Consider the following 24767-nt stretch of genomic DNA (forward strand, 5'->3'; position numbering starts at 1 on the left):
CATTGTGTGCTGTATCCTTGGCCGCGATGAAGTGCTAATTGCTATGAAGTGGCCTATCGAAAATTCTCCTTGTTTGAGTGCGTGCGTGTTGACATCTCTTTAAAACGAACCGACTTCGAGAGAGGCGTTTAGGGACGTGCCCACTGTTACCAAACTTTCATTATATGATTATTACAAACAAAAGAATTCAATCAATATTAATTCACAAACGCGCAACATCATTCATCTTGAATGGATTTTTCACATTCATTGTTATTACACAGCACCCAACGCCAGGCTAAAAATGGTTATTTATTTGTCTCTTCTCTTCCAAGATGCAAAATAGAATAGAGGTAATTTATCTTGCAGGTCTATCCAAGGACACTGTTGTGAACGTAATTAAAAATGCAAACGTTTGAAAACTGTTTCAGTTTTTGAGCCATACAAAGCAAAGTTGTTTCTTCTGCACAAGTATGTAACAGCACAGAATATTTCAAAGGAGAATAAATGAACAATTTTTAATTTTGAAATGCCGTAAAGAACAAGAATGAAAACCAAATTTAATAACAGAGGGATCATTAAAAATATTTCCATATCAGACGGAGATTTAATTATACTATTTTTGTCAAATAAAGCTTTTGGTACGTAACCACCTTAAACACAATTGAATAATAAAATTTCTATGCACATAATGGTACAATTTGTACAATTGTTGCTTCAGCAGCAGTTTTCGGTGAAATAAGGAACTGTCGAACGCAATTTTTTAGTTTAAGTGTCCATAAATACGTATGAAATGCAACTCTGGCACGTTGACAATAGCGTTGACGTTAGTGACGAAAGTTCCGCTCTGGTAAGTCAAGTAGCTCGTTTGTACCAGCAGCGCAACCCGTTGAGCCTCACAATTGAAATGAAATTGTTTTACCTCTAATTTGGCTTAGTTAGTGCTATGAGAGAATTTTCCTAATGTAAGCTATTTTGCAGCTTGTTTCTAGTCTAGCTATAGGCATTTCTTACTTTGTATTATACACAAGAGGATTTTATTTTACCCCAAAAGCTTTTCAAACTAAAATAAGTATTTTAATATAAATTTTAATTTGTTTTCTTGTATGGTTGATTAATATATTGGTACAAGCAAGATCATTCAACAAAATGATAACATGTGTGAATTTATCACCAAATCCCATTTAGATTACTTACGTATCTAAGTTTTGATTTAAAATGTTACGTCATGCATATTTATAAGATGTGTGGAAGTGCCTCAGCGTGTATGGAAGACACACATCCTAACTTATAGAGATTGAGTATGAAGAATGATCAGTGCAGAGTATAATTGAGTCTGATACAATTTTTCTGTTCATTGAAGCTCTGGTAATCTCGATAGTCAAAATTACTTTTCGTTGGAGGTGGAATTGGGATTACACGGAAAGCATAGCGCGCGTGTTCTTATTACTATAAGACATCAGTTTTACTTTCTTTCTCCTGACTAAATATTTTCTTATATGAGAAGTGGAAGTGTATTTTTCCAGTTCCTAAATTGAAATGACAGAAAATTCTGGTTAAACATTTAATCGAAGTTTTTTGTGTGCCACAGCGAGTTAATAAGTTTGGGAGTAGAACTAGGCCCCCTCTCAAAAGCAGCAGCTAAGGTGCATTGGTGCAGACAAAAAGTTGGCTTTGTTGTGTTGGCCCGGCAGTTGATGGTGGAAGATGCTTCTACTCTGAAGATGCCGAATGCTGTCTGAGCATATCTCGCTGTCACTTTCTTTGCAAAGTCATATTATAAGTCCGCGCCAATCAAACGTGACACTCGGGAAAATGAACTACAGCCGGATATCGACCTTATTTTACCTGCTGGTGAGTGATTTTATATTCAAGAAAAAATTATACATTACTGTCAATATTGCTCATGTTAAATATTTAATGCATAAAGTATTGAAATTCATGAACAATGGCAAAAATTGACTAGCAGTATCTGCATAAACGCCCGAAGCAAAAAATTGATTCGTCGTTGTTTAATGTATCAATTTAATGGCATTTAAAAAATTTATTAGATTTCGCTCTGAAAAATCAATTTTCAGCTAATACTGTACGTTGCTAGTAAGTGTGGTGAAAATTTGGGGAAATATACTATTGAATAATCCTCAAAATCGCATCTAACCTCAAATAATTTAAACGTCCTGTCGAGACATTAAAATAGTTTATAAAGCTTTCATTCTTTTTTTTTTGCTCTTTTTATCCCTGTCCTTTTGGACCGGGAAGGGCGCGCACTGCACTAGCACGAATGCTGAAACCCGGGTCCCAATAACACCGCGAACGGATAACATATGGGCGCACCAGGCCGCACAGGGACCCAGCCCACTCAAGGGCCACTTGCATTCCGTTTACAATCAATATTTAGACTTTTAATTCATAATACACCTAGTTAATAAATGAATGCTCGTTTAAATAAAAATCAAACCCTGTTGATCAAAGAATTAATTATGCTTAGTCAAATCAAAGTTTGTGTTCAATCTGAACATTTCTGCCTAAAATGTGTATTAATCTACAGCCGCTACAGCCTAATAAGAACTGGACGGAAAATATGGTGAAGGATATATAACCCTAATTAAGTTCTGAACTTATTTTGTAAAAGCCAAGGGCATGGAGTGCACTTATTTAGCCTGAAATAGAAGTACACAAGTCTCAATTAGACGGCGTTGTTTTTCCACTCTTGGGCACGGCTGTCTCGACCCTTTCCCGCCAGCAGCGTTTTTTTCTTTCCTTCCAGCATGCAGTGGCGACCGCAAAAAGAATGAGCAACTTGACGCAAACCATTTCTTGGGCAAAAGTTTTTGCGCATCCACTTGCTGAAAGAACCGGCATTACGACACACGCGAGGCTAGTTTCCTGTTCCTCGGCGTATATTACATGCATGCGTGCATGCTTGGCTAACACATGAATGGCAAAGAGGCGGATAGAAGGAACTTCGTGTCATAAAGTATATCAAATGCTGGAGGAACGAGATTTTCTCCGCGCGTCGTAAAAAGATATTCGTTTGACGTGCAAATTGAAGAGCATCCCATTCAGTGGAAAAAGACGAATTTTCACGGTGTGTTGATTTGATAAATATAAATCGAATCACAAGATTCTTGGTGGAAAAGATAAGAAAAAATTAAATCTCAATAACCTACCAAGGTTTTCAATTTCAATGATTTTTAACACTCCATAGTTAAATGCAGATTCACCAGAAAAAATTGTCGATAGCGAATATTGACCCTCATGTGAAACCTTTTTATGCCGCTAGGGGTATACACCATGTTGCTCTGCAAATAAGGGCAAACTACTTTGGATGAATTCAAACTAATTAAAATGGAGCAACAATCGGATCGAGCGTCAAGGAAAATGGGAACGTACGCGGATTTTCGTTTTGACGAGGAAACTCGCTCTGACATAAAGCCCGTTTAACAAGCGCAACGCTTTTTCCTACTGAGTAATCCGTTTAGCCAAACAAATTTGCGTCCGAGTGAATACAGTGGCCATTAGCGCAATGGAAAAAGACTTGTTAGCCCGCTCACTTGGCAACTGTGCTTTGAATCGCATTTTAATTAAATTTCGAACATCAGCTCGTCTGTCGTTGTAATCCCAAAATAATTATCAAAACCAGTAGTATGCTCCCAAGTTGCGAGAGGCGCGGTTAAACATTTCCCCCGGAAGCCATAGGTTTCAATTTCCCACACAAAAAGATGCTTATGCATAAGGTGATGAGATGCTTTTGTGTTTGTCCCTTTACGTAGGCAAATGAGATTTCCAGATCTGCTAGTTTAATTAATATTTATTTGTTCCACGGAAAAGTTATGGTGGAATTAATGCCCATCCAGTGAAAAAGTACACTATGTTTTTGTGATTTTTTAATATTTTTTTCACAGTTCTCAAGTTTTGATCAGAATTGCTACATTTTTGTTAAATATGAACATTTAGTCAGTATGATATCATACATTAATATTCATGAAACTTTTTAACGTGATTGAATGAGTCATCATATGGCCAGTCATGAGTAAAAAGAGCAAAAAGTCTTAGATTACATTCCTAATTCTATAAGTGAGCATTCCAGACATTTAACATTTAAAAGAGTTAGAAACGCCGCAATTTCGTTCAAATTCCAGCTTTTTGTCGAAATGACCTTTCGGAAAATTAATATGATTTTACCACAAAATGCCCCGCAAATTCAATTAAACATGTGAAGTAAAGTAAGTACCACTCAGTGCCTGGAGAGTATTGAGTACTCTTAAAACCACATCTATGCAAATGAAATTAAGCAAAGTGATTGCATGTGCGCTGTATTCATTTAGAGTGCAAGTGTGTTTAGCAATTTAGTCTTTATTTGAAGTACGATATAAAATATTGCGTTTTTTTATATATATATATATATATATATATGTTTCATCCATGGGGTACACGGGAGATGGATGCTGCTGTCACTCAAAACCTATGAAACAATTTACTCATCAGCAAATAAGTTGAATACGGACTGACTTCCCAGCAGATAAAAAAAATATAATTTGCCTCTACAGAAGAGTATATCATTCATTCATTTTTCAATCTAGTTAATCAAAATTAAATTACAATCTTTTTCCCAGAACAAGCATTTATTTTGAGGAAATATTCCAGCCCTTCTAGTATAAATAGCCCGCTGAAGCTCTTATGGTTGGTTGATATTTAAATTACGAGTTATTTGCACAAAGTTCACTACTTTCTGAATAAAGTTAAAATAGTGATTTATTGTACCGTTTGATTAGCAATAATAATTTTTGGTATTTGTTCTGCTATTAACCCAAAGAGACTTCCACTGTATGGAACGAATTTTAGTGTGCCTCTAGTAGAATTTTTTCCCTAGGAATCGTGCGTTGAATAAAATTGGTTTGAAATTGCATTTTCTTGATCCAGATATTGTGCAAATCAAAGCCAACTTAATCAGCATGGCTGTTGTTTCGCCTTTGCTGACTAAATGCATATTCAAGTTATTTGATAACTCTTTGATTTCTTTTTAGTATTTCAAGTCAATCTGCGTTTTTGCGGCAAAAGATTTTTTATCCAAGAAATGCAAGTGCAAAAGTTCAAGTTGCTTTTTCCCTTTTGCTGTAAAAATAAAAAAAAAACTTGAAGCGCTGTTCTAGTAAAAGTAAATATATCTACTTTATGTAAAAGTGCACCGTTGGCAAGAAATTATTCATGTGAAACATGCACGTCGATTATGCGCGTGTATAACTGCGACCGCTTTTGCAGAGAATACTCTTTTATTTTTTACGCTTGAATAGAAACAACCAGCGTTGTGTACACCCTGTACACCAGAACTTTTCGCAGCACTTAAAGCGACAAATCTCTTCAACGCACCGAAGCAAAAAGTGGCACGCGACGAGAGTTTCAAGATTTTTTTAATCGACAATAATTATCTTCATATTTTTATGATGAACTTTTGTTTTTCCTTGGTTCGTAGATGTATAAAAATGGGCATATTTCAAGCTAAACTGATGTTTTCGCCACGAGAAAGATGCACCTGGTGTAACAGAAAATGAATAATTTTATTTAAATATTTTATGGCACCAACTCTACGTTCAGAGTCAGACATTACTATCATTAATGTTTCCCCCCTTATAAAGCAACTAAAATGCAATGCTCCTTTCAGATCTCTCATTCAGGTTATCAACTTAGCTGAAAAAGTGAAATAACCAGAATGGAGAAAACTTTATTTTGAAGATTGCGAAATTGTCAGCTTTTGCCTCATTTGCCTGCCTTAATTTTTTTTAAATTTTTTTTGAACAAAATTTTTTGTATACATTGAAGCTTTTTAACTGAGCAGCTATGAGTGATTTTAGTCTCTTCCAAGTGCTCTACCTGAAGATTTTTTGTTTTACTTGTTAATTTTTTTAGATATAGAGTATGGTATTTCTATCTCTTGTGAGTCCTGTCTATATTTCTGCTGCAGATGATGTTTTCAGATCTGCTGGCCTGGGTAAACAGCGATTCCATATTTATGATCACCATGGGAGGCACCAAGAGCCACACAGTGCCATTTGCAGCCCTCAGCAGGGCGCTGGTTGCCAGGGGTCACAACGTCACAATGCTCAGCGCCTTTCCTGGTATGCTCGCAAATCCTTTTCAGCATTTTTCACACTCCGTTTTGCACCTGATAGACTCGAGTAACCAGGAATAAAAATATTAAGTGCAAAAATTAAATATGTCGCTTGATCTGCATATTTCGAGATGAGATGCATTCTGACGCGTTGCATCCAGAAATGCAAACTCAGCGCTGCAAGCGTCTGCTGAAATGAGAGTTTATGTTAATGTTAATGTATCGTCTGTTTACGCTTTAAATGGAATAGCAATGTTCTCGCATAATGTGGATTTCAGTTTCACAACTAAATATCCGCATACTGTGCGAACAAAGCAGATGCGTCGCCGAGGGCATACAGAGAGCGTTCTTTATTGAAATTAATATTTGAGTTGCATGTTTTAAATTAGGTATTCTGGTAATCCATTTATAGCAATCCCTTGGGCGCTTTGTAATAATGTTTAACTTCTTTGAAGTGCCGCGACTTCGACAGTAGCGAAATTTAATTAACATTAGAGAGTCAAACAAAATTGAGCATTCAGGAATGCCTCTCTTTATAAACATTTTAATTGATTTTTTCAATTTTTAAAGTCATGTGTATATATTTTTAATCTAATTGTATGTAAAAGGCAAATTATTGTTTATGTCTAGTAGCTCTGTACTCAGTTTTAATTTTGAACACTATCCATCTAAAACTATGAAGGATATTGTAATTTAGTAATAATGATTTAAAATTTTGCTTGTAAAATATAAGCTTTTTTGCTATTTAAAATCTGATTTTGATATAATTATCAGGAGTAGCTGAAGATGCAGGAGCAGAAGAGCTTTGCCCAGATGGTCTGGTTGAATACGTAAATGACTTCACAAAGGACTGGGATCTCTTAGGCAGCAGAATGAAAGGCGATCCACCGATTTCACCGTGGAAAGCCCTTCAATACGGCTACCAAGTGTGCGAGGCCACGCTCTCCGATCCGCTGGTTAGATTTTCTTCGCTTTTTCTCTTTATCGCCATGAAAACTGGTTCAGCAATAAAAGAGCTAGAATTATAAATGCAAGCGAACATCGCGCATAATAACTCTTTGAGTCCTATATCTGCGTGAATAAATGAAAAGACCTTCAAAGAAAGCTTTTAAAGTACTTTAATATAAATTCCTCGCTGTTACGCATATCCAGCATTTTCTATTTTTCAAGCTTGAGTATATTATCATCTCCATTTAAAAGCAGAAACAATTTAAAAGATGAAAATGATAATGTTTGTGGATAATTTGTAACATAAATTGCGGCAGCAAAAGTAACTTAATTGTTGTTTATTTTTCTTGACAAAATTGCACTGTGTATTCCTCTTTATTTAGTCTTAAAAATATACTTACTTAAAGCTTGCAAAAATGCTAATATGTTGTGAGTATTAACCAAATTCATATTTTAAATTAAATTTTGCAGACTATGCACTTTCTTCATTCTGGACGGAATTTTGATCTGCTCCTTCTAGACGGCGCCTATAGTGCGTGCGCCCTTGGCTTTGTGCATCACTTCTCTGCTCCCTACATGCTGATAAACACCGTTGGCCTTTATCTTGCACCACTCGCCGCCCTGGGAAATCCAGAGCCCTTTGCAATAACGCCTTTTTTCAACAGTGGTTACACAGAGAAAATGAACGTGATGCAACGCATGGCTAATGGTGCTGCCCATATCTTCTCCAGGACCATGCACTGGCTGCTTCTCACATTAACCATACAGCCAATTTTAAACAGAGCGTTTGGTCCATCAGGTAAAACAAACTACATTTTAATTTCACAATTTCCATCATAATAATTGACCACCCTTCTTGTGTGGTCATATAAGGGTTGGGAAAAGTACTCCAATGCATCGACTGTTTTCAAATTATTAAAATGGTTCAACACCAATTCAGTAATTGCTGGGTTTTGACTCACCGGAGTCAATTTAGCAATTTTGCATGGGGAAAATAAGATTCTGGAAATAAATTAGTTTTCTCCAATGAAGCATAAAATTTTTACTTTTTCCCAATCCTGTAATGCCACAGGCAATGAATAAAAATAATATAGAACCTATTCACCACATAGGATTAGTGTCGCACGCATATATGCGTTTAATAATAAATTCATTCATAATCACCACATATCTGGTTTTCGTCAGAAATAGTTAAATTAGATTACAAATAAGAAACGTAAGAAAAAAAATCATAAATCAACATTATTGCGATGTTTCAAACAAACATATGATTTCACCTGCCACTTATCCTTCAATCTAATTTTACAACTACTCAAACATAAAATTTTTTTTACACAAATCTTTAACGAATTCCTAGACTAAAAGGGTGAGTGCAATTCCAGTAAAGACGCCAATTTTGATTTCTTTTGTTTTGGGGTAACTGGTACAAACGGAAGTTAATAAGATCTTTGCTAAAAGAGAGTATTAGAAAATTTTGCAAGCAACACACTATTTTTTTTTGCTGTTTTTGAAGGCTTCCAATTTTCACTTGGCACACTCTTACAAAAGTAAACACTTATAGTTATAGTATAGCAGCAAACTTTATTTAAAGTTTCACGTAGCAAACCAAAATGTCCGCACAAGGATTATTATTTTTACTTCATTGGTATTGGCTCCGGCTTTCTATTGCTCTTGTGTGCCCCTGACAGGAGTTCCGTCCGTGTTGGCGATGCAAAGAAACGCCAGTTTCGTCTTGCAGAACGGGCACTCGTCGCTAACTTACTCAAGGGCCTATTTGCCACACGTAGCCGAGGTCGCTTGTCTCCACTGCAGACCTCCACGACCGCTGACTAAGGTAAATTATCGGCTGATAGCCACCTCCCTTTGGCAACTGACAATTAAGCGTGCTGATTTATCCGACTGTTTACTTCAGTAGCAACTCAGTTATTGATTTGTTCCAATAGTACGTATGTTGCAAAGGTGACAAGCGCAGCGAAAGGGAAACATTTAATTTCTTTAAATTACACTACTTCCGGGAACTTGATAATATGCGCCGTTGGCAATTTAGAATATGATGTAATTATGCAAGTTGCAGAAGAGGGGAATTGGCTCAAAGAATCAAAGCAACGGATAGATCTTTGTAGAACCAGTGCATCCAGAACACAAATAATAAAGAAATTGCTTTTCCAATTTATTCATGATAGTTGAACATTTCAAATATGAATATTTCTGGAAGTAAACTACAAATATTTGAAAGCGGAAGACTGCATCCTTCGCATTTTATTTTCCTGACTTTTTACAATATATAGATAAAATAAAAATTCAACGCACTCCCTCGGCGGAGCAGCCAGGAGGCCAAATTAAATGTTAACGTCACAATGCGCCTTTTGTGGGATGTTAAAATTGTGTACTGTGGCTGCAGGACCTAGAGCGATTTGTGTCCGGTTCTGGTCCCGAGGGCACCGTCGTGGTCAGTATGGGATCCAGCGTGAAGGCAGCTGCCATGCCGGCCGCACTGCGTCGCGTGTTTGTGGCTGCGTTCGCCAAACTGCGACAAAGAGTGATTTGGAAGTGGGAGAATGGCTACAATTCCACTTTCCCTGAGACGCTGCCAGCTAACGTGCATCTCGTCCGGTGGCTGCCGCAGCAGGACCTTCTTGGTACGACTTATTTTTATTTTGAATGAACATATACTCACTGCTGACTTTTATAAGAAACAGTTATGAAATGAAAGAAAAAAATCAAGCAAAGGGCCAGCCCTTATTTACAATTGAATTTTGAAATTATTATGTTCCTTTTATTTCAAGATGATAACAAATTAAAAAAAAAGATTTTTCCAAATAAAAAGTGTCAAATGTGAAAAGGTTGGTATTTTCACAGCTATACAAATGATGATTTACTTAGTGTTCTCATTGAAACCAACTAAAACTTTCCAAATTTGGAAGACCACACACGAGGGATTCAGCTGGTGTAGTTTAACGTTTTAGCGTAAATTGAGATTAATGGAACATTTGGGAAATAAAAACTCATTTTGGTATTGGATGGACGCAGAGTATTTTTTTATCTCCGCTATTTGTATCGACTGCAGTATGGTCATGCCCTACGATGCTTACCTTGCAATATTACCCACTGACCTCAAAACCCACATGCCAATCTTCAATCAGTCATTCCCCTAGAGATGCGATGAGATAATTCCGCTTTCATAATATTAAGAAGCCCTATCGCAATAAAAATGACACAATGATAGGACCTTGTATAGAAGCAAAAACTTAATTTTGAGTACATTTTAAGCATTGTGGTGTCAATTTTTATTGGTACCAACAAAAACAGTTGAAAATTCTGGTACATATTAAAACACAGGCCTTCAACCACCATGTGCTTTTTTTGTTAAATACGCACTAGGAACAATGAAATATTTTTAATTTTTATCGTTGGAGTATCGACGTACAAAGGGTAGAATTTAGTTTTTGCTTTTACTGTTGATCGATTTTTGCAACTCTATTAATATTTGTTTTTCATTGTGAACAGTTACTTCCAATTTGCCGCTTCAACAGCGTTATATATTGCTCTGAAAATTTCTAATATAAGCTTTTTAATACAATTTTAATTGCATTAATGCTTTAGGTCACCCAAAGGTTGTGGCTTTGGTATCCCACGGTGGCTTGTTGTCCATGTTTGAAGCAGCTTACCACGCCAAGCCCACGATCATGCTGCCCGTATTCTGCGATCACGACGCCAATGCCGCCAAAGCCGCGGCTGATGGATACGCCATTAAGTTAGAATTGCGAGGACTAACCGCCTACCGCCTTGTTGCAGCCATAAACAGAGCCATCAAAGACCCCACGTAAGAATTAAAGCCATTATTCTTTTTGTCATCAAGGGAGAGAAAAACAACTGTAGAAGAATACGGTGTCAAATTATAGTTGCTTGTAGGTCCTGCAGCTAAAATTAGTTGGGCCCAACGGATTGTGATAAATTTAGTTGCAACAAATTTTGAGTCTAGTTGATAAGGCTTAGGTAAATGGACAAGCAATCGATAATGCATCTTTAATTTAATGCAAAGAAACATCTCAATCTCTGTTAAAATTAGCATTTGCCATCTCGATTGCAATGCCTCAAATACATTTGAAAATTTTCCTCCACGCCATAACAGCTTGAATAAATTAATTTTCGGTAGCAAAAATAATGACGTAATTTTAAGGCTGCAAAAAGCAGTTATGATGGTTCTGAAATTACTTATTTAGAAAGGAAAATTCTTTAACGAAATCATAAGATTGCACTTTTTTGGAAACAAAGCTAGCTCACACTTCCAAAAAAACTCTTCAGAAATGGCCGATATTAAAGTTTAGCAAAAGCACTTTATCATGTGTATGTCAAAACTGACAACCTCGAAAACAAATTATTTTTCCTGATTATCTTGCTCCGAAATTGTGTTCCCTTTATCTCTCTTGGGAAGGACGTGGAGCGCCTTTATTTAAATTGAATTTCATCGATTCTGCATCGAGTACACACTTTTATTTTTATTTCGCATAACATTTCGCCACGCGCCTGCCTCTGCGCCTGTATAGGTAATTAGAATTATGGAAAAGTAGCCGGGAGTGTAAAATACGTTTTTTTCCAAAACTCGTTGAAGAGTGTGCACAACGCATAATTAAACCTAGCTAGAGTCTGGTTCATTTAATTCTCCATCTCTTTTCATGTACAATTAAAACGGCAGGAAAATGCCACAAACAGGGGAGACAAGAGAATTCTGCTGCTCTGTTTGTGACAGAAGCTCTTTGCGAGTTCATTATTCCGTCTTCCGCCGTTCCGTCGGTGCGCGATTCTTATTACTATTCCTCATACACGCAAACTGTAAATTGTGGAGAATATATAAGGGCAAATTGTTCTGCATGCGCTGTCATGTATGTTTTGATACAACATATTTCTCTAAAAGCTCTGAATTTCCACCTTTCAAAAAATAATAATAAAATATAAAAAAAATGGAAATGCAACATAAACTTGTAATATAATATTTTCCAGAAACGGTCTCTCTTACCTTTTATCTTAAAAGTTTTTAAACACATCAATTTGAAGTGTTGATGCTTTTTTGACTTTGTTTAACCTCTGCTCAACACTTCTCGTGGGCTATGAGCTCAACTGGTCCCAGGTACCGATAATAACTCCGCCAAGCGGATAACATGGGGCCCGAGTGGCCGCAGAGGAGCTTTGGCCCAATTTGGCCATCTTTTCGCCTCCTGCAACGAGGTCTTTGATTGAAACGCCAGATATTTGTCCGTAAAGCCGCTGGAAAGGTGCAAAAACCAGCAAGTGGTGAGTCGACGTCGGTGCGCCAGCCAGCCCGTTATAATATTTGAGCATTTCAAATCACTAAATTAGCCACCCTTTACCATCTCTGAAATTATTTTTTGGAAGCCAGTATAAGATCTCCGAACGGCTCAAATATCTCCCAATGCTTTGACACTCCTGATATGTGAGCCAACGGGCTGTTTAGTAACAGTGAAAATCCCATGGTGAGGCAAAAATCGCCGGAAATTTTGAAAATCAGCAAGTCGCGAAATATTTTCAAAATGTCAACTCCGTCACAGCAACAAAATTCTCGGAACGGAAATAAATAGTTTGTGGGTTCTGCGTGGGTATGCCAAACTCGAATCTTTTCCTTGCTTGTATTGCTGCCCACGGCAACCGCTAAACGCACAACTTTCAATAATTCTTATAAAAAATCAATTCATAAATTTGACTTGCTACCTATTCTTAAGCTTCTGTGTTGAGCAAATGATTACTAGATTACAACGAGTACCGATATGCTTTGCATGCAATTTTAACCTATAAAATTTGATAGGTTTATTTGACGGAATAAAATATCTCCTTGGTTTCCTCCCACTTTAGCGAGAGCAGACATTTGAAACAGGAAGGATTTAGATGTCAGTCTGCTTGCAACTATTATGTTTCAGTTTCAGGCATAAAGCTGAGCTCCATTCACGCTATTTGCTCGACCAGCCAATAAGCCCTCTGGAAAGCGCCGTTTTCTGGACCGAGTACATTCTTCGACACCGGGGTGCTCCGCGCCATTTACAAGGTTCAAATTCCACTTGTCAAAACGTTTCCCATATTACCAGCATGCGCAGTAAATTATATCAATTTACCTTTCAACACAAACAATTTTTGATGTTGTGAGCTAGCAGAGCGTGTATTGCTGATCAAATGTTATTTCGTATACGTGCTCGTATCAGTCATATCTCAATATTTAGATTGTTGTGATAATTACTATCATATATCCCTTTTTTAATTGAAAATGATTTCATACTACGCTAATAATTAAATTTTTAGGTGCAGCACTGCGCGACCTAAGCTTCATTGAGTGGCTATATTTGGATATCCTGGCCCTGCTGCTGGTTGCCTTTTATTGCGTCAGGCGGACCGCAACGCTGATCAGCAAGTGCGCCACCCGCATCAACTGCACGACAAAAAAATTGAAACAGCACTAGTTATGTACATAACGTGCATTCTTTCAAACTCTCCTCAAAGAACTATCATATCAAGAGAGAAGTACCTGTTTTGTGAATACGATTTGTTTGTTCACTACAATGATTTTTCTATTAATATATATTGTGTAAATATTAAATCAATTAATTTATCAGAATAAACTTTTAACATACATTTTTAATTTTTGGTAATTTAACTTTTGTAATTCCTTGAAATAAATCACATTCAACAAAAATCGTGAGCTCCAATTAATGGCAGCACATTTATCGGGTGTTTAGCGAAAAAGATAGGTGTTACAAAATTCAAGCTTGTATTAGAAGGAAATCAAACTTGTAAGCAATGAGATGAAGGACTCTCATCAGTATGACAAAACCATTATGCTACCATAATTATTGTGTTATACCGATAAAAAAATGAGATAAATTGAATTGAAATCTATGTTGTGAGTGTGTTGAGTAGTGTACCACAATATAGCACTGCGATCTGTATTTTAATTTTTGCTTTACTCTCACCCTGCTCTCACCCAATACGTGCGTATTCTTCCTCCTCAAAGTTTTGTATTTATGAAATTTGACTCTGGAGGTCTGGAGTGAATAAATTTGAGAAATTTGATTTGTGTACATTTGATGAATCGGTGAAATGTGATAGCTATTTCATACTGTGTATATTATATTCACCAACCACTCTAATGATCTTGGTAAACGTAAGGATTTTTATTCTCAGAACAATTCCACATAGGTATATCGCATTTCTCTCGGCTATACATGCGCACCCTCTCAAGTCTGCCTTACAATTAATTGTGGTTGCCAACGAAGCCAGCAGTTGAGATCAGTCCCTCCGAGTCTTTAACATGTATAACATCTTCCTTGAGAAAAAATTTTCACTCAAAGCTATGGTAAAGTTACAGATTCTGCCGGGTTACACATCTCGCCAGTTCTTATGAGAATCCCATATAAAAGTAGAGTGGCGAAAACAGTAATTTTTCCATATCTTCAATGCCTCTATTTTTCACTACAGGTGCGTGTTTTTCGTATTTTTACTTAATACACCCTGATCTAATATTTTTGTTTAGATACACGGAGCTGGATTTATTATTGTCTTGTTGGCTGGCGCGCGGTACGGTAGTTGCTGCTGGGCAGAGAAAACCTTTCTCAGTTTTGCGTGGACTGTAAGTTACAAGGAGCAGTGGACAATGCGGACATCACATTTTTCGTGGTGTTACAGAGAAGGTTCACCATAGATTTTGTCTTTGTTAAATCTATTTCGCAATTTCACCCAATGTTTTTATAAAGTTAAATAAAAAATAGCAAAATATTTTTGAAATATTACTAGTATTATTATATTGTCTGACCGCGCGGGGACTATTCAGGACGAGTTTATTTTCTTTTTAAATTTTGTAATTTATGAAAGAAGAATACAATAAACACTACTTCAAAATTAAAATTTTTGGATTTTTTTTAGTTGACAATACTTGAAGTAAATACGGTGATCTAGTTTCACAACAGGAAATTCTTTTTTTAAATTAAAAAAATGGCTTTTATAAGATGAACTTCGATGCAATGATTATACGTCTATAATGGAGATTTTGGACAAAAAATCAATCTTTTATTGTGCACGCCATCTAGCTGTAGGTTAAGTAATTTGAGTATAATGCATAAGACAAAATCACTAAAGCTATTTTTTATCAACTCTCAAGCATAAAAAAGGGGTTTTTATTTTATCATCATGAAATTTAAAACATATCCTAGGATTTTATAGCGTTAATTTTCCTTTTTTCGTTATAGAAAGTGAAATTAGCCGCGAATGAAGTGACGGCTGTAGCACTCTCAAGTGGATGCGATTGACATACTAATTTTGACCCACATTTTAAGCTGCGATGAAAATACAAAAAGCTCTAAAATGTAGCAAGAGTTTCAATGTTCAGTGTGAATTTTAAGTTCCCCAATCATATATCAATAATATTTTATCCGAAATGTGAGAAAGAGTGTCGAAAAACACCCCATGAAAATATTGTTTTCCAAACTGCAGTTTATATTTGGCGCGCTCTGCAGTTGAACCACGGAAACAGGAGACGCTCGCGCAGTTCGCTAGAGTTTCGGGTGAGTTTGCGGCTGGAGCCCTTGGTGTCTGCGTTTGATACGCGAACGGCGCGATTTCGGACGGGACACTCGCCGGACGGCTGCAGAAAGGCACCTTGATTGTAGACACTTGGACGCCACGATGGTGTTGGCCGAGCGGAACGCCGACAAGCTGAGGAACGGGGGCCGCTCGAGGGGCACCAGCCCCAATGGACACGCCACCGGGTCCAGCTCCGAGGAGGAGCGAGGTGAGTGGAGTAAGTAGCCGCCCGCTTTCCTGATTTTTTCTTTTCCAAACTACTTGCCCCCCGTCCTGAACGCCATTTTCAAGGACGCCGACCTTGGCCTTTCTACGCCCCCGGCGCCGTCTGAGCGGCGTCGGGGGCAGCATCCGGTGCTACATACCGTCCGTTCTGCGCCAACGCCACATGTCGCAAGCTAACCCTTCAGGACTTTATTCGAAAAACTAGTGATAAAAGTTAGCTACAATAAAATATTTTGCACTTCACGCCTTCATGGGCACGAGCGTGATATTTCCTGCGACACAGAAGAATTAAAGCGTTTCAGGTTATGTAGTAACAAACGTTTTTAGGAGGGATTGTTTGACACTAGATCCTGTGATTCCTGTGCCTGTTTGACAGAGGTGACAGAAAATGTGGAGCTGTTTTTATCTTCAAAAATAGCAAATTGATAACATATTTTCATGTTGTTGGTATCTACATGCCAATGAAGGTAGATGCACTCGAGGTTGTCAAATTTTTTCAGTTGAAAGAAAACGCAATTTCCGCAGCGTGCTAGCACGAATGCTGAAACCTGAGTCCCGATAACACCGCGAACGGATAACATGGGTGGACCAGGCCGCACAGGGACCCAGCTCACTACTTGCCTCCGCACCGAGGACTTTTTAAAACTCTAGACATTTGTCCCGTGATGCCAAAAATCACGCATGCTGGAAAGGTGCAAACCAGCAAGTAGCGAGTTTGCCTAGAGCTGTATAGTCCGCAGGGAGGTTTTTCAGGCGGTTACCTATGCATCTACCTCAGAAAAAAATTAGTGCTGAAACTAGCTTTCCCAACTAGAAGTTGTACAAGATAATTCAGTAACAGAAATACGGAAAAATTAAAAGCTCATTATTCACTATGGAAGCAGCCTTTCAATTTCTACAAAAAAATATTTTCACGTGTTGAACTCTACTACTCAACCTAGCTCCACATTTAAATAAAAATATTGTTTAATGCTGCTTTTTGCTGAAGTAAGAAATATTAAATATTATGGAAAGTAAAAATAGGACGCTACAAATTATTTCATCTAAACAGGACCTTACTGAACTGATAAATAACCAAAATTCAGAATCCGACAAAAATGTGTGGTGGCTCTGACTCTCTCCCCCACTTTGTGCTAGTGCGCCCTGTGCTCTTGTGACTTCTCACCCCCACTTAAGATGGTGCTGAAAACCTCCAGAAGTTTCCCCCATATCTCCTATCTCAAAATGTACTTAAATTAACAACATTAATTAGCTGACTAATTGTTTCCTCAATTCATCGATATTACAATTTACAATAAACTCTGACAATAAAGGCAAACCCAATTTCACCCTTATTAGTAATGCACAGCAATAAATATGATTCAAATAAAACTCTACTTCGCGACGCACTTTATGGCCAGCCGTTTTGGCCAGTCTCTGTTCACTCAGTCTAATAAAGCAAGTTAAGTAAAGTTAAAAATCAGTAGTTGAGTGTTTTACTTCATACGACTACCGCTCCTACATTTGGTGACCCCGACGCTCCGACTGCACGGACACCTTACCTGGATGCCTACCTAGGACTACCTGGCCGCACAATTTATTTATTGCGATTGACCTGTTAACTTAACAGATATTGACGTCTCTCGTCGTGATCTTTGCAACGGTGTGCCTTTAGTCTTTTATTGAGGGGAAATTCATTTTTTTGGAAATAATCAAGGGTTTCATAAAGTAGGGAAGCAGCGCTTGCCAAACAATCTTTTCAGCCAGTTTTCGCAACCGTGGCGTATTTACGCTTAATCTGTAAAGTTGATTGAAATTAAATAAGGATTGCTGGTGGCCAAATTTGCGTGACGCGCAGGCGGAGGCACGGCCTCGATCGGGGTACGACGCTAATGAAACGTGAAACGTGGCAAAGAAGCGAGTCTCTGAAAATATTGTGTTTATTTTGACATAACAATCATTAGGTACACCGATCGGATCGGGAAACACTCGCGACACTCGTACAAAAAAGATAAAGAGAGCCGCCAACTTTCCATTACAATATTGCATTATGATCGGCTTGAAATTATTTCAACGCAGATGTGGCCCCCGCTGATAAGAATAGCCGAAACTAAACAGCAATTTACTGCAAAATTACTCGCTAGTAACCTCCCAGCAGGACAACGTTCGAATAATATGCAGCAAGCCCTATGCTACCAAAAACGTGCACTTTTCAGGTTGATATGTTCTGATAGAAATTTGGCCTGTTCAGATTGCGCTCCTTACACAACATAGTAATAAATAATAAATTTAACGAGTGCTGGCCATTCTTGCCTGCGTGCTTATTATTTTCAAAATGAAGGCTTCCATACAACGTTGCGTAGTTTGCGCCATAGCACTGCAGCCAATTTTTTATAAACTCTTAACAGGGAGTTGATAATAAAAATGTTAAATTTGTCTTGATGCACCAAACTCACGGCGGAGGTAATAACTCCAACTCTGGGGGCAGTCTCTTGCGCCATCGTGACTTGTTCACCAACAGACATGGCTCGCAGCTTCTTGCCATCTCTTCAAAAAATAGACCCGAATTCATTACACAGGAGAATAGAATTGTGAAACGATTAAAACTACCCCTTTAGCCTGAAACAGTGGCTTCGGTTATAAGCTGATAAGAGAATTCGGCAGTTGCAGATTTCAAAGTAGTTCTTTTTGTCAGGCATTTGCTTTAGGAAAAGATGGATTTTTACATTGTAATTATTTCATGATAATTAATTTTTCACGGTATTGCAACCCTGTATAAAGCAAAGCATGATTTTTTTACATATCATCGTCAGCTGCAAACTAGAGAGCTATAAGCTATAACTTATAACTCAATATAATTACATGGCAAATTTTGAATCTGTTGCTTCGTATTGGTTGTCCTGTCTGGCGCCATTTTGAATGGTTGAAACGTAATACACACCACATTTACTTCAGAAAAGCACCGAATGTCGCTCTCAAAAGTAATCCAAATCGTAATGAGGATGAAATTAATTTTCGTAACAGCCGTTTAGTTCAAGAAATCTCAAAGAAAAAAACTTTAACAAATCGCGTTGAAACCAAAATTGCGCCTGTTAAATCGTTCAGCATGTAATTTATCATTTATTTATTTTTCTCCAATAAAATACAAAATTCAAAATAAATAAATAAACCCCATTGCCGACACAAATGTAAACCTGCACAATTATTAGATTATATTTTTGCGCAGCCAATTTTTGTGCCATTGTCTCGATTCTTTGTCTTAAATTACTCTTATATCAATTTTCTTACACTTGTGTTACTCATTTGATACTGTTATAAGTGACAATATATATTTTTTTCTGTTGCAGAGGAAAAAATTCGCGTTGGACGTGACTTCCAGACTCAAATCCCACCTCTCATCCCATATGCGGAGCGCAAGCCAGAGGAGCAATGTTTTGAGCGTGCCCTTCTTGTCTGGTCGCCTGCTAGTGGAACTATTTCTGACCAAAAATGTAAGCCTCTTTAAAATTTTCTTGAAAATACATTACTAGGTAAATTTTACAAGTTTTTATGACCAATCGAAATGCTGTCATAGCGGATATCATTATTCCCCAGAGCATAAAATGTCATCTTTTTTTCTCTACAGTAGTTTTGGCTTCTTCCCGAAGCCCTTAATCATGAGCGAGCAGTTCTTTGACCCAAAAGCGTTTTTATTGGAAGATAATATCGTTTGTTTGTTCTTTTCGAGGAAATTTTCTGGCATTTCAATTCTTTGAAATTATTATAATTGATTCAAATTTAGTAAACCAGAAAGCTGTCCAAATAAATTTAAACAAGTAGTAAGCATAATGAATGAGCGACAAGAAGTGTAAACTGTTGAAAGGATAATTTTATTAAACGAAATTATGCGTGCAACACTAAACTTACAATAGTTTGTAATAAGTTTTACAATTGAAACTTTTCATTATTCATTATCAGTGGACGACTATATCACCCTCGCCAAGGAAAAGTATGGCTACAATGGCGAACAGGCTTTGGGAATGTTGTACTGGCACAAACATGACTTGGAGAAGGCCATTCTAGACTTGGCTAACTTCACCCCTTTCCCTGATGACTGGACCGTCGAAGACAAAGTCCTTTTCGAACAGGCGTTCCAGTTCCACGGCAAAAGTTTTCATCGAATCCGCCAAATGGTAAAAAAATCTTTAACGGCTAGCTATCGGTATGCTAACTTGAGATATCTGATTTAGTTACCAGACAAAACCATAGCCAATCTGGTCAAGTATTACTACTCGTGGAAAAAGACGCGGAGCCGAACTAGTTTGATGGACAGAATGGCGCGCAAGGTGGCGGCCATGCGGGAAGAGGGAGGCAGCGAAGTAGGCTCTGAAATGGGTTCAAACACAGATTCCGACTCTGAGGACAAAGTTGGTGGGGTGAGTTTCAGCAAAGTGAAAGATGATCATGATAATATTTGACAGAGCTAAATCGATTATTGCATTTGAAAAACTCCAAAAGACGAGTTTGATTTCAATGATATTAAATTAATATTTGGAGTCGTTGGATTTTTTAATATTGTGTTATCACAGAGGTGAGTGTGTTTGAGTAGACTTGACCATAGTTTGAAAACGATTTTGCATGATTTTACCACAAATTTGCTTCAAGATTTTTTGAAAGATTCGGATGCACTTTTGCTGAGTTATTGAACCGAATTTTTGCATGTCGAGACCAGGTGAAAATGATCACTCTCTAATGGAGAAATATAGGAAAAAGTATTGACTGTCGTCCGCTTATTTCGTTATCTTTTTTCATTTTTTAATTTGAGGTTGTGCGGAGAGTTGGAACAAAAATATCCGGCTCGGCAGCCTCTTTGTTATTAGGTGGACATGAAATCTATTTAGTAACTTTTGGTATTGCTTGTGTATCAGAAATGGACAATTCACCGAGGCATCAGGCGCAATAGTCGCTCGCCACCCCCCAGGAGCGGAAATAACGACTCTGAGGTAACTACACTTTAATTTTTTGTTGCTTACCAGGGGAATCCAGGGGTGTTGGCTTTTTGTGTTTTGTTTTGGGAAACATTTGTGGTGCTGGCTCGTAGAGCGTATTCAAGAAAGGTTGTTCTGTTCCTGTCCTGACCAGTTCCGGGAAAAAATTTTCTGTCCTGTTCCTGTTCCAAAATTGGATTTCCGGTCCTGTCCTGTTCCTGTTTTTTTTCTTAAATTTAATTCAATTTAACAAAATGGTCTTCTATATTAATTTTTATACCTGTTTTTGTTTGCTTTAATTATCTGAAACTTCCATTTGACAGATTTTGTAAGTGTTTAAATTGTGCCTGTTGACATAGTATAATTTCTAATTCATCTAATTCCCCTTCATGAACTAAACGGAAAAAATACTATGCGCCCATATACACTATGCGCTATACAGAATTTAGTATCCAACAAAGTATTTCGAAAAGTGCTTAATATGAAAACTGCAGAAAACCCTGAGAAAATGTTATTTTTGATACAGTTGATTGTTTTCCGTAAAATGCTTGTTTGTTCGCGAACACCACTGACTTTAATATTAAAGAGTTGTGCATTTTAAATAAAATTTTAGAGCAAAATTGTAAACGCCGTGGATACTTTTTAGGCTAAATGTTTAGTTACATGAAAGAAATTAAACCTTGTAAGGCAGTGTCAAAATGAAAAGTAATGTTGTCTATAAATGAGATATACTTAATATAAAATATACCAAAGAATGGAATTGTTTTGAAACAAAATTCTTGTCTTGTCCTGTTCCTGAAAAATATTTTCCTGTCCTGCCGGAGTTCCAGAAAAAAGCAGGAATTCTTGTTTCCTGTTTCAATTTCCTGTCTTGGAATACGCTCTAGGCCTGGCTGGCCAGTTAGTAGTTTTAGTCAAAGTGCGCTCATCAGGTAACGTAGGCAGCTGCTTTACACCGCTGATTATTTCAGTCCAAGTAAATCCGCATGCTGACAAACCAATTGAAAGCTGCTAAACTGACAAATATGCCAGACAGTAATGCCAATGCCGCTTCAATCTGTACACTGCAGTGAGAGGTTTGAATTGACAAAGTAAGTTTAAGGAAAATGTTTGGATTTCAGGGCGAAGGCGGAACTCGCTCCACTTGTGGAAACTGTGAAATCAGCTGCAGCACAACACACTCCACTCCAAAAGGATCTCTTTGCACAACGTGCTACTCCTACTTCAAGTGAGTAGATTTTGCTGCTTGTTTATTTTGAAAATTTAAATAATTTAAGCTTAAAACAATGTGAAAGTAAGAACAGTATTTTCTTCATTATTCTCGTTTCTCTTAACTTGCTAGCTATTTTTGCAACTTACCTCCGCATTTTGATTTCTTTTATTTCATTAATTTTTAGTAAGCCATTCCTATCCATGAAATTCATTCGTGCTCACAGACGCACTGGAGGACTGAGACCGACAACTGGACCTATTAGGCGCGAGGGCCGTCCGATTCAGCACAACTTCTTACTGCGCAACAAGCGCAAGCCACCGCGCGGCATGTACATCAATCACGATGATTTGGTTAGCATGGCCACTGGTCCTGCCGGCCAGGGAGAGAACATGCTCAAGGCCATGGACAGGGAAATCGTGTCCCTCAAGCGGCTGGTGCAGCTCAACAAGCAAAAAATTAGCGGCCTCAAGAAAAACACAAGTGAAGGGATTGACGAGCTCCGACCAGCAGAGTCAACTACAAGAATTATCTCCCGCTGGGCCAACGATGAGCTTCTGCTTGCAGTTCAAGGTAATGGAGTTTCTTCCCCGTTTTTGTTATGCTCCAAATATATTGTGGACCTTCATTTTCTTGTGGAAATGTGTTTCCTTAACTGATGAATTTCTTAAATTAGGAATACGGAAGTATGGAAAAGATTTCAAAGCGATTGCTGAAGTGATTGGCAACAAAACTGAATCACACGTGAGAACTTTCTTCATCAACTACAGACGCCGCTACAATCTGGATGCTGTGCTCAAAGAGTATGAATCTGAAAACGGTCCAATAGTCGAGGAGGAGAGAGACGAAAAAGTAAGTATAGCTTAATAACAAATTTTCTATTTATGGGTCTGTATATTGAAGTTCCAAGAATAAAATGTACCCTGGACGTCGTTCATTAATGTTGGATTTAATTTCTCAGATGGAGGTTGACGGCGTTTCCTCTGGCAGCGAGGCTGGAACTCCTGCCCCTGCCTCCCCAGCTCCTGCAGCTAAGACATTGAAGAGCAACACAACCCTGGCAACCGTCCCACCTGCCAAGTGACCTCGACGCCACGCCCTCCTTGTCCCAAAGTTGAATGATCGAGACTTTGGCTATTGAGAACGCGAGTGGCTCCTGCTAATTTTTTTTAAGATCAAATCATTTGAAGCTTCAGTCAGCTGCCTGAGTATTAGCATGAAAAGGTAGCTGGAAACCTTAAATTCCTTATAAGAGGCATATCTTGGTGCTGCTGAGCCCTTAAGACCGACATAAATTTGAAATTTGTTACCGTCTGAAAGCCCCGTAAAAGTGCGAGCGACGCTGAAAACTTCGTTGCTGTAACTTTTTAATTTGTTCCATTGATTTCCACTTTAAAACCAAAGCATCTCAACGTGAAAACGTGTTTTTTCTATCTGCTTATCAATCTTATTTCAGTTGATTTAGCGTGTTAAGTGTTTTGTTTCCCATTTAGAAAGGTATTTCTTACTAAACATGTACATTGCTTGACAAGCTAGATACGAATGTTTGATTGAATATGTTAGATGAATATTTTAGTCACAGATTGTAGTGTAGGTTCACAATTTGCCTTATTGGAGTGTAAAAAATTAAGACAGGTATATATTTGAGGATCAACTTGTATGAATCACTATAATTTTAATTTTACGAACACTCACAATTTATCAGTAATTTCTGCTGTGCTATCTGTTTTTGTACATAAGCTAATTAATTATTAAGTATTTATTTTACACACATATTCCAAGTATGAGTACCTTCAATAATCACTCATGATTACTAGTGCTGAAGTAAACAAGCATTTTTATTTGGAAAACGTCCTCATGACTATGAGACAGCATGAAACACCTGTAAGTCACGTTAGACGCTTACAAGTCTTTTTTAATAAATTTGCTCTGAAAATAATATTAAAATGTCTGTCATTCTTAAGTTTTAAGTGAAAACTCCCAATAACACGACATGTCAACTAATTTTAAGTGATACTTTTCTCTTTTTCAACAGTTTGACATAGTGGAATGATACTTTTGAGTCATCAATATGCAAACAAATAGGACAAAGGATCAGCAAGTGGCGACTCTGCGCCAGTGCACTTCTCAGCTCATTGAGCTATTTTTGCATTTCAAGTCACTCAACTAACCACCTTTTCGTCAAATCTGACATAAGGCAGCCAGTATAAGATCCTCAAATTGCTCAAATATCTCCCATTGCTTTGACACTCCTGAGAATGCCTTAACAATGTATTTAACTGGTTGGTTAAATACTTTAAAAGAAATTGTTGAAAAGGTGGTAGCAAACATGAATTGGAAATTACAACTGGGAATTTGAGTTTTTTGAATACAAAGATTGCAACAGTTGCTTAATCAAAATAATCTAAATTTTTTACAAGACAATCGTTGCGTGCGAAAACGGTAAACATCTTGCAAGGGGCCCTTTAAAGGGAAGCTGTTCTTTGGCCTGCTGAGCCAAAATTTGAATAAATATCCTCTCCATGTCAAGAAGAATTGGAAAAATCAACTCAATAATGTTTTTTTACATTTGGCTAGGACGTAAAGGAAGAATTTCATAGGGAACATTTTTAATACACCACAACTAAGTTTACTTTACAAATTATTACCATACTCTTCAACCTTAAAGCCTCACTTCAGACTATGAGGAGGCTTGGCCAAACCAGTTAGAGTTCAAGGCCAGTTTATTTTTTCTCAAGCTGTCACAACTTTTGACCCAAAACGAAAG

General features: G+C 37.6%; 2 protein-coding genes across 7 annotated transcripts; both read left to right on the plus strand.

Annotated features, from left to right (window-relative positions):
* Nucleotides 1-1588: 1588 nt before the first annotated feature.
* LOC135944117 (UDP-glucosyltransferase 2-like) lies at nucleotides 1589-13907 on the plus strand. Its single transcript, XM_065490860.1, has 9 exons — nucleotides 1589-1833; nucleotides 5942-6095; nucleotides 6863-7044; nucleotides 7508-7835; nucleotides 8725-8870; nucleotides 9438-9675; nucleotides 10640-10859; nucleotides 12970-13094; nucleotides 13346-13907. The coding sequence occupies exons 1-9, from the start codon at nucleotides 1711-1713 to the stop codon at nucleotides 13501-13503; spliced, it is 1674 nt and encodes a 557-aa protein (XP_065346932.1). The 5' UTR covers nucleotides 1589-1710; the 3' UTR covers nucleotides 13504-13907.
* Nucleotides 13908-15565: 1658 nt separating this feature from the next.
* CoRest lies at nucleotides 15566-23947 on the plus strand. 6 transcript variants are annotated; one of them, XM_065489272.1, is made up of 9 exons: nucleotides 15566-15836; nucleotides 19171-19314; nucleotides 19781-19995; nucleotides 20053-20238; nucleotides 20731-20805; nucleotides 21912-22018; nucleotides 22188-22573; nucleotides 22677-22852; nucleotides 22962-23947. In XM_065489272.1, the coding sequence occupies exons 1-9, from the start codon at nucleotides 15722-15724 to the stop codon at nucleotides 23082-23084; spliced, it is 1527 nt and encodes a 508-aa protein (XP_065345344.1). In that variant the 5' UTR covers nucleotides 15566-15721; the 3' UTR covers nucleotides 23085-23947. The 6 variants fall into 6 exon arrangements, with proteins under 6 accessions (XP_065345344.1, XP_065345345.1, XP_065345350.1 ...); XM_065489273.1 differs by having other exon boundaries at nucleotides 15566-15827; XM_065489278.1 differs by having other exon boundaries at nucleotides 15566-15827; nucleotides 22227-22573.
* Nucleotides 23948-24767: the final 820 nt, after the last annotated feature.

This window comes from Cloeon dipterum, chromosome 4 (genome assembly GCF_949628265.1).
Source record: "Cloeon dipterum chromosome 4, ieCloDipt1.1, whole genome shotgun sequence".
NCBI lineage: Eukaryota > Metazoa > Arthropoda > Insecta > Ephemeroptera > Baetidae > Cloeon > Cloeon dipterum.